At 53.4% G+C, this 16,819-nt stretch overlaps 1 protein-coding gene across 5 annotated transcripts in view; it reads right to left on the bottom strand.

Moving 5' to 3' along the window:
* The window catches only part of CUX1 (cut like homeobox 1), a 349,600-nt gene extending 334,163 nt beyond the window's left edge, over positions 1–15,437 (bottom strand). For 2 of the 5 annotated variants that reach the window (XM_027528187.1, XM_027528188.1), the window contains exon 1: positions 13,575–13,919. In XM_027528187.1, coding sequence (XP_027383988.1) covers positions 13,575–13,904 — 330 coding nt within the window. In that variant the 5' untranslated portion in view covers positions 13,905–13,919. Of the gene's footprint in view, positions 1–13,574; positions 13,920–15,198 lie in introns of those variants that run through there. The other 3 variants (XM_027528189.1, XM_027528191.1, XM_027528190.1) reach the window with 3 other exon arrangements.
* Positions 15,438–16,819: the final 1,382 nt, after the last annotated feature.

The raw sequence follows: 16,819 nt of genomic DNA, 5'->3' as shown, positions 1-16,819 counted from the left end.
AAACACTTACACACACATGTCCACAGCACCTTCTCCATGCTAGCCCCAAAGCGGAAACAATCCCAACGCCCATCAGTTTATGAAAGAATAAACAAGAGGTTGTATATATCCGCACACAGGATGCTGTTACTCAGCCATAAAAAGGACTGAAGCGCTGATACGCACCTCAACATGGATGAACCAGCAAAACTCACAGTGAGAGAAAAGGGGCCAGACGTGAAAGCCCACACACATGCTGTATGATGCCGTTTATACGTGAAGAACAGGCAAACCCGGAGGCATAGGACGCAGACCAAAGGCTACAAACAGAGCCTGGGGAGAGTTGGGGAAAAGGAGGGTGACTGCTGACGGGTATGGGGTTCTTGTTGGGGTGATAGAAACACTCTGGAATTAGATCGTGGTGATGGTTACACCAAGTGGCCGTCACATATTCACAACGTGTGAATATGGCACAGAATAACCAATGGCACACTTTCAAAAGGTTAAAATGATGAGTTTTGTGTGCATATTATTTAAAAAAGTAAAAAGTGACAGACTAAATGTATCAGGCATTGTGTCGAGGGAGCACCCTCTGCAGCAGGACCCCCAGGGAAGGGCTCCAAGCCCCCTGGGGCACCACCGAGCCCCCTCCCCGAGGGTGAAACGAGCTCTCCCTTAAAGAGCGGACACCCAGAAGACTCTGGGGTGCCCTCAAGGCCGAACCCAAACCTCCGCCTCAGCTTGAGCTTCTGAAACCAGCTTCCTTGGCCAGCAACGGTCCACTCTGCACACCCCACGGGAAACGATGGAAAACTCACAGGAGAGGGTCAGGAAACCTCCCTAGTCTCAAATGTTAAGAATGGGCTCTTGAAAGGATGCCCTGAACCTCTCAAATAAATAACAGGCATCTGGAAGAAACGCGGCACTGGTCACTGAGTGCTTCCCGTGGGCACTGCTGTTCAAAGTCTGTTCCAGAAGCTTCCCTGGAAGGAGGGAGACCAGGGCCTGAGGCTGTATGGGGACCAGGGCAAAGTGGGGGCCACCCTCCTGTGAGCACGCATTCCCCCAACACTCAGCTCGGAAGAGCTGCCGACCCTAGAAGGAAACGGGAGGGCCTCGCTTCAGAGGCGACGGCCACTCGGCGTAAAGATTTCTCAGTCAGACCCCCTCCTCCTGACACAAAATACAACCACTGCCACGTGCAGAGAGGAAGCCCACGAACACAAAGCTCCGTCCTGGGGTCTGAGGCGCAGTTTGCTGCTCCCGGAGCCCTGCGCACTAGCCGCTGGGAATAATTCCCAGAGTGACATTTCTAAACCAGGCTCTGGCTCTCACCCTCCTCTTTGACCCCTTGGTGGCTCGTGGCACCTCTTCCTTCCTCCCTAAGCCGTCTTACCCGTTCTTGAGGCCGTGTTCACAGTGACTTCAGTGCAGCCTCCCTCCCACATCCCGGAGTGAACAGAGGAATCCCATGGCAGGACCCTGGTTCCCGCCCGAGTCCCCCAAACTTGCTTTCCTAGCGTGAGTCCTGCTCTTCTACCTGCAAACAAGTTCGAACCTTTGTGCCCTACGACAGGCCTCCATGCCCATCGCCACCACCATGCCCCACCCCTTGCACACACCCCCGTTCCCCATCACACACCTCACAGGTCCCAGAGCTGCTCCTGGGGGAGGGGAGGGGGGCAGAGGCACCGAGAAGCCCCCATGGCAGCCGCACCCACTAGTGACAGACAGTGGCCGTCCTAATAGCTGGCAGGCACAAACCCCCCACCAGGACATACCTGACTTGCCACCAGGTATCACACTGTAATTAGTCATTGTAATTGAAGCCGAACGTAATTAATTACATAATTTTGAAGTGTTCAAGTGTAATTCCATTAAAATTACATCATGAAACTGGGGAATTACAAAGGATTACCGACAAAAAGCAAATAGGGATGAATAAAGAAACTCCAGGCTGACTCCATGCCTGTCTGAGTCACACCCAACGCTCAAGTACAGCGCCTGGCACCCCACCTGCTTTTAATAAACCTCTGGGGCCCAGCCTGGCGGCTGTACACACGGGCCGCCTCTGGGGGGGACCAGAGCCAGGCCCCAGCTGACACAGAAGACCTCTCCTCCCTCCAGGCGCTGCTCCCCGCCCCGCCCCGGCCTCAGTCCCCTCTGCTGAGGCCTCCCACGTCTCTGAATGCCACTCGCTCAGCCCATCTCTGCCATGGCCACCACGACCCCAGTGGCCTCCCGGGTCACGCCAGGGCCTGGCGCCTGCCAGCACGCAGCCTGGCACCTTCTCTCCCTGCCCAGTCCCTCCCCATCTCGTTCTGGACCATGACTCCCCACCCTCCCGGCGCCATCCTTCACCATCCCTTCCCCTTGCATTCCGGATCCTCCTGAACACAAATATGAGTTTTGAATGGTCCCTCTTGCATTTGAGAAGCAGCCTCTCTCAGGGGGCCCTCAGAACACAGAAGTGACTCAGCGGGACTCTGCACTGAGAAGTCTGGGCCCAGGCCCCGGGCAATCCCACGCTGTAATACACTTATTCCTCCTCTGTTCACTTTCCATCTCCCCTGCTAGATCATAAGTCCCTCGAGGGCAGGGCCATCCTGCTGCTCTGGACACTGGAAGGCTGTGCTACAGCAGCGCCTGGCTGCCAGGGGAGGAGGTGGGTCAGTGGAATACCACTTCCCATCTTTCCAGACCCCTGTCCTGCCCTCCGCACACATCAGACATCCCTAGCCCCTATAAGCTGACATCTGCAGGGGCCGTGTGGTCTGCGGGGGCTCATTCCTCTTGGTACCCCAGGGGCTTGACCAGGATCCAGGGCCGACATCAGGCACCAGGGAGACCCGCTCAATAAAGGAATGAATGAGGGGCCCCAACACTCTATGAAGAAAAATGACTCGTTCCCCCAAAACAAACAAGACTGCAAACCACCTCATTCAAACCTGCTGTGTTACTTCCGAGAGCAGCGCACCCTTGTGCGTGTTTTCTTACTAAATGTACAACTTCATTATCAAACGAGCCGTATCAGCCCAAACAAACAGGCGTGCAAAAAAACAATCATCTGAGTCCAGAGGAACCTAAACACTCAGCTGTTCCATGATGACTCCTTGAGGAAAATAAGGAGTGTCATCTGGTGAGGCGTCTTCTCAAGGGAGGGAGGTCCTCCCGAGGACCCTTACAGAGCTGCCCTCTTAGTGAACACGGCCCAGCACCACACCTTCATGTGCAATTGGGAACAAATCCCTGTGTCCTGGGTGCCTTTCGGTGATATGAGTGGATTTGAGTCCAGTATCACAACAGGGGCTAAATCGACTAGGCTCCCAGGGACTGAAAGCGGAGGGAGTTTCATCCTGGCCGTCTCCAGGTTAAACACAAATATTAGCATCTAACAGCAAATGGCTCCCCTGTACCAGTATCAAGCCAGGGGTGTCAGAGAACAGTGCTGGTCAGAGACGCTTCCTCAGCCCAGCGCTCACGGCTGAACTGCATGCTGGACAGGGCACGGCCTTGCCTGAGCCAGTTCCCTCCCACACCCCCCACCCCAGGCCCCACCCCTGGGCGTCTCTCTTGCCTTCCAATTCCCCCCAACCCTTCCCACAAATCTGCTTTATGCACCGATGGGACGTTGAGGGTAGCAGGTGACACAGGGAGGGTTATGTTCAGCCCGATGCTGTAACTGCACTCCAACTATTTATTAGATACGGTTTGCTAACCTGAGTGCTCACCTCCTGGGGAAGGATTATCTGTCAGACAGTCCTTCTCTCTGGAGCTCCAATGCTGGGCGCTGACTCTGAAGTCTCACAGCAGGGGAGGCTCGAGAAAGTGTCTCGGATCTAGCGAGGCCTCGGCCAGAAAGGTGTCTGTCCACTGGGCACCCAGGTGGCTTCCACGTCCACCACACAGGCTCTGTTCAGTGTTCACGTGAAAGGACTCACCCACCCCCAAGCTCACCCTGGGTGCCCTGTGGACAGGGAACCCGTTCTGATCCCCTGGCAGCCTCATCATGATGACCCTCCTTCAAGGGAAAGCCATTCTCGGGGACAGCCGGGATGACAGGGAGAGGGAAGGCAGGAGGAAGGCAGCCCCAAGGAGCCCCCTCCTCTAGTCTTGCCTGGGAAATCCCACGGACAGAGGGAGCCTGGTGGGCTACGGTCCACGGGGTCGCAAAGAGTGGGACACAACCGAGCGACTAAGCACACACTGTGGGTGTGCATCTATCTATACATACAAATGTTGGTAAAGCATCTGCTGTGTCACCAGCGGACATAAAACCAGCCAGAACGTGAGGAATCCAAGCACTCCCAGCAATGCTTTCCTTCTCTTCTCTGCCTTTTCCTGAAGCCGCACGGCAGTCCCAGCTCCAGAACTGACGAAGTTACAACACAAGGTAGGAGGGGGGATCCCCACGCTAAGATGAACTCTTCAGCCCTCCCTGCCACAAATGATGGCAAACTCGTAGGCACCAACCAAAACGCAAACAAATCCTCCGGGTGCTTCAAACCCCGGGTTTCAACCCATCTTCTAGGCTTCAACACCAAAACCTCTCTACTACACTTCACCCCTCCTTCTGCCAGGGGCTAAGCCCCTGAATTCCCCATGCCCCCTACCCCCGCCATTCCCCCCAGTGCCCGTAGCCCAGCAAAGGAGCACATCCACTTCTTCCTCGTGGATGCCAGGCCCTGCCCCACCCCCCAATCGGCCACCCAGGCTGGACCCCAGGGATGGTGGCTCCTTTCGCACCCCTTCTCAGGGAAGGCCTGGCAGCCCTCACTTCCCCAAATCCATGCAAATGTTCATGCAGCCAGACGGTGACGTCACCCCTACAGAAATACCCTAGGTACTTTGTAAATGAAGAAGCAGAGAAAGCACGCAGGCTGTGAAGGCCACTGCTCTGAAAGGGAGCTACTCGGTCAAGCTGCACCCACGCCCACAGGCCAGCTTCCGGGGTGCCGAGCACTCCCGAGACGTTTCTCCGGTGCTGACCCCCAAGCCTTCGTGTTGCTTGCCACTTGCCTTCTCTTGCGTTGGTGGGGTTCTGATCCTTACAATACTGACTTTCCCCCGGTTCATGTGGGGAAGTTTTCCTCCCATTCAGGCTGTGGGCAGAGTTGGAGAATAAATTCTCTGTCAAAGAATTGTTCTGCTCAATTCTATTTTTAAAAATGTGAACTTTTTGCATTATGTGCCACAAATACGATTATGTGTATCTTAACCAACCTATATGTCACTTGGCAATGGAGGACTTTAATAACACGGGAATAAAACAAATGAAAAGAAATACATGCGCTAGCCCTGTGTACCTATCAGTAGCTTTCAAAACACAGCCACTTGAACATACTCTACCTACCTTTCACAATCGGAAGAAGACTTCCATTTGCAGTTCTGAAATTAACTAGCTGAGTGAGCCTCAAATCAGGAATACACAGGTCTGCCTGCTAAGAGAAGCCCAAAGTTCTCCTACAACAGGACTCACTGGGAGCCCCGAGTTGGGGTGGATGCATGCCAGAGTGCAGGGTATTCAGTGGGTGCACTGAAGGCATAAGGCGGGCACCCAGGAAGGGCGATCAGAAGCTGAGAGGGCGTTATGTGGGGTCCATCAGAGACAGCAAAGGAGGGCACTCAGAGACCACCAGCCACCCCCTCTCCCGTGCTTCCCCAGCTGCACAGAACTCAGCTCAAGCTTAGCCTCTCCCGCTCTGGACACTTTCCCTGCCCACCCCACCACAGTCAGGACGCCCTTCCTCTGCCGCCCTCCACCATCCTACAGGCACACACCAGCAGAGCCGCATTCCAGCCACCCGGCCCCTCTCTGCGCATCTGGGCTGCTGGCTCTCCGGCCCTGCATCACAGTGCCTGGTGCATGAGGGGGCTCCCTCTGCGGCATTGGCTAAGATGAAAAAGAGGTGCATAAACCAGGCTGGGTACCCCAATGTGCAGGGGGAGGAGGGGGAGGTCCCCTCCATGGAGCACCGACCCGGGGATCCTTCCACAGCGGGGAAAAGGTGTAGGCGATGTACAGACACCCTTCAGGAACTCTGCCTGTTGAGGAGTGTGCTCTCCATCCTGTGCCAGCGGGAGCCACCGCGGATGTTTAAGGAGAGGCATGAGACGATGGAATCAATGACTGGGGAAGGTTCATCTGGCTGTCGCACCTATAATGATTACGACCTGTTTCAGACAGGCAGTTCTGAAACTGTGTTGGTAAAGGCTAATACTCCCAGCTCCTGTGTGTTAGGAAGATTTGGCTCTCACACACAACACCCCCCCCCCAAAACTAACTTCATACACACACACACACACACAAGATGTATTAAAGTATCAGTGTGTATTAAAATGACAGCATAATTACATACCAACACAGAGCAATGTAAAACAATCGCAAACCATTCCTTACTGCTGACAATGACGTTCAACCATAAGCGGCAATATCCTTCCTCTTCCAATTCTACGTCAACACTGACAAATTAGGGTGCTGGGGCGGAGGAGCTGTGGGGGCGGGGGGAAGCCCGTGTGCCCCACCCACCCAGCCCCAGGGTTAGCAGGCTCTAGGTGACAACTTCCTGACTACATATCACACTGCCCTGCGAGGGAAGGGCTCGGCAGACCCTGGCCACGGCACTGATCCTCTGTGCTTGCCCGTGACCGTGAGGTCCCTGGTGGACCAGGGCACCTGGACAGGGCATCTTGGCAGCAGCCTGGGCTTCCTGTCTGGGTCCTGGGTCCCACACATGCCTAGGGAGCAGAAGCACGACTCCGAACCTGACCTTGTCTCCTACTTGGCTGCGTGGTGTGACAGCACACAGTGTTATGTAACGACGAGCTGAGGTACAAGTGAAATGAAGCAATTCCAGCAAATTAAGGTTTCTCCACTGGTTTACATGACCGCTCCTGTTCTCGAGCTTTCTGTTTCAAAAGGGTACAGCTTACAACACCTCTGCTGTGTGAACAGGAAGGGAAGATGGAATTTTATTTGCAGGTCTATGTACAATTTTAGTTGTAATTTCTGCACACTGGTGACCCAAAATCTTTTCCCCTTTGAAAGGTCTGCATTCCATGGGCAGCTGCTACCTACACGCTCGGCGAGGGCACAGCAGAACAATGTGAAACAGAAATAATTCACTGTACACAGAGCTGCATGGGTTCAAGTTATAGGTCAACTATCGTGGGGAAAAACTGAAAATAAAGGACATGCTTCACCATTATCTGCCGCACCTTTCAGAATGAAGCAAAAATGGTGATAGGAGCAACAGAATGTTCTTATTTTCAGGGTGAGGGGGAAAAAATGTCTTTTCCAAACCTAATCAAAAAATTAAATGTACAATTCCCTCCAGCAAGAATTTTATTTTTAATTTTCATTTACATAGTATCTTTCTTCCAAGAATCTCAAAATAATGGAGTTCCACAAATACTTTAAACCAAAAAAAAAAGAAAAGTTGTCACAACGAAGGAGGGGACAGGCGTGGCGGGGCAGGAGCTCGGAGGAGGGACGAGAAGTGGCAGGCAGGGTGACAGGAGGCGCTCGGGGCTGGCAGCGCCCAGGCTGAGGGCGGCTCCGAACCAGCCCTTCCTCTGTCAACAGCCCACAGGCCTTGCTTCTGTTTGCATCTTCAAGACAAGGATCTACCTTTGGTGTCACTTACTAGCTTTATATCAAACTATTTTGATCTAAGCAGAGACTGCTCCTCTAAAACCCAAGGGGCAGTGGCAACAAACCAAAGACCCTCGCAGGTCCAAAATAACAACTGAATCAAGATGCTTAAGATATACAACTATGTTAGAAAACAAAATACTAACAATTCATTAGGGGGAAAGACCCAATGTTAAAGAGAGACTACCTTGCTTTTAGGGGGATATTGGAAAAGAAGGTTTTGAACTGGTTGGGTTGTTTTTTGGGTATTTTCTTTTTTTGTTTTACAGCTGGGTGGACAGGATCTGAACGTCTTACATTTAGCAAAAAGCTGTCAACACCCAAATAAAATTTTAATGACAGTAAGAATGGCATTCTATTTCTCACAATTTCACAACGTTCACTTAAGAAAGAGCTAATTTGTCAATTTGTTTTTCCCTTAACCAAACTCAAGACACCTCAACTATGCATAACTTCAAAAAAAAAAAAGTTAACTGCTTTAACTTATTAGGTAAACACAGTCAAAGAGAATGATGTCTTTAAGAAAACAGGCCCCATGCTGGTATACTCGGGTCAATGCTAAGAAAGAACAAGCTTCTGAGCAAGCTCTGGTAATTTCTTCCGACATGAACTTCATAAATCACAGTCGGAAGCATCCAGGATTTCAACTGTCAGCTGACTGAGTTGGCCACAAGGAAGATCTGGTAGCCCTGACCGTGGCCTCTCGTGTTTTATAAAAGGTGGGATCACTCACCTTTCCCAACTTCACAAGTGCCTCAGAGGAGGAAATGGAATCTAGTCAGTTTCATGTCGGGCTCCTACCTGGCTATTCTTCCAGCCGCTCTGCAGTGCCGGGTAAATTCTTGGGAGGATTGAATACTCCCATCCCCAATCCTTTCCAGTTACCTGTCCCCTGGTGGTGTTCCTAAGAACTGGGTAGGGGGAGACCTCTTGCGCAGGGATCCTACCAATCACATCTGAAGAACTTCCCCGGGGCTGCCCCTGGCCCAGGGCTCTAATAAACACAAAATCTCTGCCTCTTGCCTGCCCGCCCTGGGGCCTCCTGCAGGAAGGAAAAGTCTGCAGACTCAAATGAGGAAAACTGACATTTATTTTGCGCATTAACATCACCCTATCAGAACTTAATTATAGCAAGAATTAGAATTATTTTTATTCGAGAGTTGTTTACTTTTCAAAGGAAAGGTTCTTGATGGGTTCTGTAACAAATTAGATGTCTTTCAGGAAGAGCTGTTTGCCCTCATTATGTTTCTTTAACTGTGTCGCATTAAACGAACAGGGTAGCACACACAGTTTTTAAAGTCACAGCCCAGGTGCATTAGCCCAGGTGTCTGAAAGCCATGGCTTCAAGCCACTGTACTAATGAGTGCAATGCCACAGGTCCCCCCTCAATCCCAGGTAGCCCCCTGCCGGAACACCTTCAGCCCAGCCCGAGACCCTTCTCCTCCACCAACTTTCTCAGAACACAGCTGAAAAGTAGACTACACCTCAGGAAATCCAAGACTTTGACAGAACCAACAGGTCAATACAAATCAGCACCTAAACACCAACTGAAGCTTGGTTCTTAAATATACAACGAAACCAAGGCTATCAGCTGGTTGGGAAAAGTAAAAGAGGAAAAATGACTGGGATAATCTAGAGGGCCCCACCATGACATATTATTGACATATCCCCTTAACCTGGCTTTTTGTTTGGTTTTGTTGGTATTTCAGGTTACATCTCTAGATGTGCTTCAGTTCAGTTCAGTTGCTCAGTCGTGTCTGACTATTTGCAACCCCATGAATCGCAGCACGCCAGGCCTCCCTGTCCATCACCAACTCCCGGAGTTCACTCAGACTCACGTCCATAGATTCTGTGATGCCATCCAGCCATCTCATCCTGTCATCCCCTTTTCCTCCTGCCCCCAATCCCTCCCAGCATCAGAGTCTTTTCCAATGAGTCAACTCTTCGCATCAGGTGGCCAAAGTACTGGAGTTTCAGCTTTGGCATCATTCCTTCCAAAGAACACCCAGGGCTGATCTCCTTTAGAATGGACTGGTTGGATCTCCTTGCAGTCCAAGGGACTCTCAAGAATCTTCTCCAACACCACAGTTCAAATGCATCAATTCTTCGGCACTCAGCTTTCTTCATAGTCCAACTCTCCCATCCATACATGACCACTGGAAAAACCATAGCCTTGACTAGACGGACCCCCTAGATGTGCTTAGGGAAAGTTAATTTATTCTAAATCTTTATCGGGGTGTAATAAAATGTATCCAAATACTCATGTCAACAAATGTTTATTAAATCAGAAATCACAAATGGATTCACAATTTCTGTGCCATTTTTAGTTGTATAATACAGATATCAAATCGCTTGTCTAATTATGCCATTAAAGTTCCCTTTTCACTCCATGATCAACCTTCACACAGTTCTCTCAGTGTCCAAGCACACACGGGCATCTGGTCCCTAAAGTGCCCAGCACGACTGAACATCCAGGTATAAACTGCAGTGGGGCACAGGGAGAGGTCACAGAGCCCCTCTTCAAAAGGCTTGGACAAAATGAATGGCCATACGTAAGAAGTGTCTCTGTGCTTTGCTATAATAAGATTCAAACACGGGATTCCAAGAATTCCACCTGTTTTCAATTAGATACCAGAATTGCTTGAGTGTTTAAACTACATTCACTTGCTACTTATACAAAACAATTCTTCTGGGTTTTTTGAACATTTTAAGTATGTTAAAATAAGATTAAGGGTCTGGTTTAAACAATCAGAGGCAGGAGAATTTCAGCTGAAACCAAAACTATCTCTCTGCAGCCATAACGCAAGGGCTTCAGACAAAACAATAGGATGAAATACACGAATTTCGGTCTTTGACAATTACTTGTAAAAATCAGACCTTTCATAGGGAAAGCTACTTTATGTATATATACATATACAGATGTTTATGTTATATAATGTATATAATACATTAAAGTGGGTTTTTAAATAATTTCTAAAAATACAAGATCCTATATATTTAATGTTTATAGAAACTTTTTGTTATCGCTGTGTTATACAGTCCATCAGATACAACTGTCTTTTAAATCGGTGAAACTGACATGAGGCCAATCATGTGAACTGAAAAAATATGGAAGCACAGGTAGGAATCCGGCCTAGCCCTTGCAGGATTTTTCACACAATGGATTTCTCTTTTTAAAAAATGTACAACTTTTCCTTCAACAATTTTGTCCTCCTTTCATTTCACTGTGGATGTTCCTTGTGCTTTTACAGATGAGCTGAAACACACACGGATTTTTCTACTGGGAGCCTTGGTTTTTCCTCTCAGGATGTGATCCCAGCCTCAGAAGGAGTTTAGACTACTGACTGCTCCAGGTAGATGCAAAGTTGGGGGGTCCCAAGGTACAGCCTGGTGCTTCTGAACAGGGACCCCTTATGCCCCCACTCAGCCTACTTCCCCCCACCCCACCCCAAGCAAACCCTGGTGGGTTTGTTTGAATTGCATACAACAGGGCAGAGGACTTTTGCAACAGTCACTAAAGGTCTTGGGCTCAACTGACTCACCAGACAGCATTTTTAAGGTCAGCTCAGTGGATTGATTAGGAGAGCTATTCCTGAGGACGGGCAATCTGTCCCTTCCCCACTTTCTCATGTCGCTAACTACAGGCAGATGGGGGAAACTGGGGGAAAAGGGAGAAGGGGGCCTCTACGGACCCACCACTGCAAGAGGTGCTGCATAACTTAACCTCTTCCCTGACTTACACTTTTTTAAAAAAGCAAGCAAACATACAACTCCCCCTACCCCCTCCCCCTCGAAAAAAACCTACGCATAGTTTCATAGAGGGGGACAAAAACTTTAATCAACTGATAATGACCCCTTCCCACACACAATCTCTAAGACACTGATATTATTAAGAGAACCAAAAAAACAAAGGCAGCAGCTGTGTGGAGCCCCGTCCCCCATTTGTTTACTCTTTATTTTAAACGGTCCTAGATGAGATACAAATTATAATCAAAATAATATACTTCGTTTGGGGAAGCATCCTGGATGGCTGGTAATGTACACACTTCCTTAACAGGAGAAAACAAAATAAAAGCAACCAGAAAATGGACTTGCAGCAAAAATGAAATTGCTTTCTTATTTAAAAAAAAAAAAAAAAAAAGAGGAAAACGTTTAAAGGTTACTTCTGCAGAGGTTCCTTAAAGGGAAAGACTAGTCACCATGTAGGAATAATGCTCCGAAGGGAAGCCAGGCACTGGCAAAAAGCTACCCTAACATACAGAGTTACATGAGCTTGTTTTAGAAAGTGTCCTCTTTCCAAACGTGTATTTAAAAGGCAAATTTATACAATGGTGTTTTCTTACTTAAAAAAAAAAAAGCCTGGTTTTTACAAGTCTGGGATAGGATAAAAAACTTGTCCAACTAGTCTTAGCAAGGCCAGAGCCCTGAAACTCCCATACCACAAGACTTTGGGACTAAAAAGGAAACAAAATACAGCTCAGTCTGCAGAAACTCTTCCTGGGCACTCACTCCACGACCCAAGGCAGCTTCTAGGCAGACCGAGCAGAGGGCCCAGGGCTCAGCCCCAGGTCCCTGTGTCAAGCGAGGAGCTCCCAATTGGACCCTCAGGGACCCAGTCTCTCTATCCTCAGGTAGCAATACCACCACCCTCACTTGGCTCCGCAGGCAACCTGAGCTCAGGATAAGGGGCTCTGGAAAGACGAGAGGAGTCTGAAACTAATGGATTCTCTCTTCTCAAACTGCAGTTGCCCTGGCTCACTTACTGTCTGTGGGAACAGAGATGACACTAAACCAGATATCAACTCCAAAGGCCTCTTCTGGGCCCAAAGAAAGAACCACTTTCACCTTCTAGAACCTGGGCATCCCATAGGCAATTGAAGGCTTTCAAACAGGTGATGAAGTGGCAATCGAAAACCGTCTAAGGCCAAATCTTCCATCCACCACCAAAACCCAGTAGGCTGCTCAGTAAAGAGAACGAGGCTCAGATAAAGAATTTTTTAAATTCAAGATCAACATCTGAAAGTTCTTGAACATGAACTGACAGGGAAACTTTTCATTAAAGTTATACACCTAAATGCACCCCCCCACCAAGTGCTCCAGTGAAGATGTAACTAATCACCAAGGAGTGGGTGAGGGCATCAAAGAGGTCATAAAATCTAATAACTCCGGAGAAATCGAATCCATCTCCCAAGCAGTTTTTGCCAGGACACTTAAGAAACCACCTTGGTATTAGACTAGAATGTCACATTTAGGAAGACAAGGGGAAAAAAAAAAATTAAGGTTTGTCTCCTAAAACTCCACAACGGGTTTTACAGTAAGCTCAGGAATTAAATTATGGTAAAAGGGAGCTATTTTTACTAAAACAGGGTAGACCAATTTATCAAAAATGCCATTCGGCTGTGTTCATTACATTCAGGAATCTAATTTACACAATAGACACTTCGGAATAATCTATTTTAGTCAATAAACACTCAAACTCCTTTAAGTTTTAATCTTATCGGAAATACATATTTCACATAGTCTTCTTCCTAGTTAAGTGAGAAATTTGAAGAAATTTCATAACGGCCGTGAGTCTGCTTTATCGCTCTTACTACGCAGGCAAGAGCAGAAAACAAGCATATACAATTAAAGTTGTCAGACTCCGTTTACATACGTTTTAATCCAATCCACTGCATTTCATGCAAGTCTGCATCTGGAGTTCATTTCCTTTCCTCCTAAAAGTACTTTAGGTCACTATCACCAGTGCTCCGGGTTAGGAAAGTTCGGCCAAGTTTACCTTCAAGCACACCTTAGAGCTGAGAGCAATAGCTGTCCCACAGGGACGCTGAGGGACCCTCCCCAACCCGGAGCGCCTGGCCGCCCTGGGCCCCTCGAAACCGCAGACACCTCTCCAACCCCCAACGCCAGCGCTCGCTGAGCTTCGGGCCCACACTCAGCTCACCTTCAACTTGGCTCCAGCTACGCACAACATCCACCTGGCAGAGTCCCGGGGCTGTCCAGGAGCCGCCAGCGCGGAGCTGGCAGGTCCCAGGCGGACCCCGAGGGCGCGCTGCTCCCCTGGGTGGGGGGTGGCAGGCAGGAACGCGCTCCCTGGGCACGGCTGCGGCTCGGGAGACGGATGGGGAGCCCCAGCACGATCCCCTCTCGGCGCCTGAGGTTGGGTGCGTGGACCACGGCCCGGCACACCACTGTCCAGTGGGACACCCGGGGCTTTGCTTTCGAGAACACGATCTGGGTAGGCATTTCGGAGCGGACCCGCCGCGCTCTCCATTGCCCACCCACCCCCCTCCACCCGCCGCCGCCGCCGCGGACCCTGCTAGGAGGGCAGGACCTCAGAGGAGAGGGTCCGAGAGGAGCTGATGGGTCACTGGCAGCCGCAGGAAGCCCCGGGCACGGGGCGAAGGCCGCCCGGATAGGCAGCGGGAGCAAGCGCCCCGGGCCGCGACACACCGCGCACCCAGGCGCAGAGACGGGCCTGCGCTCGGGGAAAGTTGTAGTCCTCCTCCGGCGCCCGCACCCGCGCCCCGGGGGCACCCGACCCCCGGGGTCCGCGTGCCGGGCACCCGCTGCCTCCCGCAAGTTTCCCCGAGCGCCCCTACCCGGGTCCCTGGCCGCGGAGGGGCCAGTCCGTGCCGCTGGTGCAGGCACACAAAAGAGCGGGGCGGCTGCGGGGTCTGCGGGTGGCCCCCCGGGCGCCCGCCCGGACGTAAACAAACCCCGGGGTCCACGCAGGAGGAGCCCCACGCCGGGCGCGGGAGTGGCGGCGCGGTCCCGGCCCGCTGACAGCCCGGAGTGCGGGGCGGGGGGCGGCGGCGGCCGGGGCCCCAGCCAGCCGGGGCCCGGGGAGCGCGGACGCCCGCCCGGCCACCCGCCCGCCTGGCCGGAGCCGAGACGGGCCGCGCCGCCGCCGCCGCCGGTGGCCGCTCTGACCCTCCCCCGAGCCGGCGGCACCACAGCGCCACCAGCCCCAGCTCCGCCGCGCCGGCGGCTCCTCCTGGAGAGGCAGGCGCTTCACCCCCACAGCAACTCCCCACAAACTTTCCCCGGGAATACGGCGGGCCGGGGGGCGCGGGGCGCGCGGCCGGGCGCCGCCGCCGCAGCCGCCGGGCCGCAGCCCCCTCCCGGCGCAGCGTCCGCCGCCGCCGCCCGCACGCCCGCCAGCCAGCCTCCCGCTCCCCCGGCTCGCGCGCGCGCCCCGCGGGCCGCCGGGGCCGCCCCCTCCCCGGGTCCCGCGGCGGCGGCGGCGCAGGGCCGGGGGGGGGGGGCGCCCTGGGGTGGGGGCCGACACCGGGGGCAGCGGTGGCGGCGGCGGCGGCTCCCGGCGCCATCTTGGGCTGATCGATGAATTGAACAAAGAGGATCAATTTCTGATCAAGCGAGTTATCAATGGGGGCCGGGGAGCGAGAGGGACTTGTCCCCGACTCGGCCCCGCGTTCCCCCGGCACCCCCCTCCTCCCCGCCGCCGCGGCCCCCCGGCGGCCAGGCGGCCCGGGGTCCCCGGGGGAGGCCGCGACCGCCCGCAGCCCCCACCCCCGGGCGAGAGGCCGAGCGAGGAGAAGCCTGACCTGCAGCTGCTGTAAATCAAAGCGCTTCCAATATTGAAACATCGATCCCACATTGGCCGCCATCTTGAGACATATTGAGACGGAGTGAGAGGCTGATAGAGAGGGGGCTGGAGTTCAGGAGCCGCCAGGAGGCAGCAGGCGGGCGGCGCCAAAACCCGGCCTGGAGCCGGCCGCCGCCGCCGCCACGGAGCACGCGGACTCCTCCTCACGGCGCCGCCGCAGCCATGGCGAGCCCGAGCCGGAGCCGGAGCCGGAGCCCGAGGGCGCGGCGGGCCGCCGCCGCCGGGCCCCTCGCGCGCGCGCGCGCGCGGCCCCTGTCCGCTCCCCCGCGGCGCCCGCCGCCCGGCCCGCGACCCCCGCCCCTCCCGAGACCCCGGCCCCGGCGGGGCGGCAGCGACGGCCGCCGGCCCGGCCCCGAGGGGGCGCTGGAGGGCGACGGGAGCGGGGCGCCCCCGGGCCCCCAGCGGGAGGCCCCCCGAGCCTGGCTCACCTGGGGCGGTTTTCGGGCGCGCCGGGGGTGGGGCTGGCGGGGGGGGGCGGGGGTCGCAGTCGCCGACTCCGCGCAGCCCCTCCTGGATCCCGGGCAGGGAGCAGGCGGCCGTTTGGTCTGGCGAGCGCCGGCCCCGCGCCGCTTTGCGATCGCCCTCCTGCGGGGCGCTGAGCGCGCGGAGCCGCCGCGACCACCTGCCCAAGCTCCGACCCGGCGAGAACCGGGCCCACGGCCGCGGGGCGGGTACGAGGCGTGCCGGCGGTCGGCGGCCGCACACCCCTCTTGGCTGCGCCCCAGCCGGATTCAGAGACCGAGTCAGCCGGGAACAGCGTTTCACGTTGGGGGATACCGGAGCCGGGAGAAGGCAGCACTGACCCCCCGTGTCGCTGCACCCGTCAGCGTCCCGCACAGTGGCCGCGCGGTAGCCGCGCCGTACCTCACCCCCGGTGGCCAGGGGCCCCAATGGCCCCCACCTGCCCGAGCTGTGCCAGCTTGGGCCACGACAGGAAAAGTCTTGGAGCCCAGTTCTGTATCCCCCCGCACCGCTTCAGCGAAACAGCCCCAGAAACTTCCTGTGGTTCAGACACATCGGTTTGGGTGCAAAAACTTGGAAAGTGTGGGTACACTTAGAAGGAAAAGCATGGTCCCCGGCTTACAGGAATGCTAAAACCCCAAAGTCAATTCTCTTTTGATTTCTTTCTTCGCAGAAACCTGGCAAAAAGCACAAGTTTTATGATCGTCATCTTTAATTGATTACACACACGTGTGAGTTTGAGTTTCTAGTAGGAATACAGTTCTTTTACTCTCTCGCACTTCATTTAACGTGTAATTAGTTAAAACAAATCCCCAAATTCCTTAATCTTGAAAATTATATGTAAATAAAATCTGTAGGGAATACAAAATAAAATATGTAAGCGGGATATAATTGCTTTTCAACTGAGTTCGAAAGTTTTAACGCTGATCGTTGGAGTGAACTCTGCATTTTTGAATGAAGGGACTGGAAATGAAAGTCCCCAGGATTTGGAGAACACACGCGCCCCCAAGTCTGGCACTGGCGACCACGAGCGTCAGTTTCGACAACGCACGACTCCAGAGGTCCGCAAAGGGGGGTTCCCTGGGCGTCTCGGCCGC

This window comes from Bos indicus x Bos taurus, chromosome 25 (assembly GCF_003369695.1).
Source record: "Bos indicus x Bos taurus breed Angus x Brahman F1 hybrid chromosome 25, Bos_hybrid_MaternalHap_v2.0, whole genome shotgun sequence".
Classification (NCBI taxonomy): Eukaryota; Metazoa; Chordata; class Mammalia; order Artiodactyla; family Bovidae; genus Bos; species Bos indicus x Bos taurus.
Note: the sequence above shows the minus strand (reverse complement) of the source record. Positions and strands in the feature narration are given on the sequence as shown.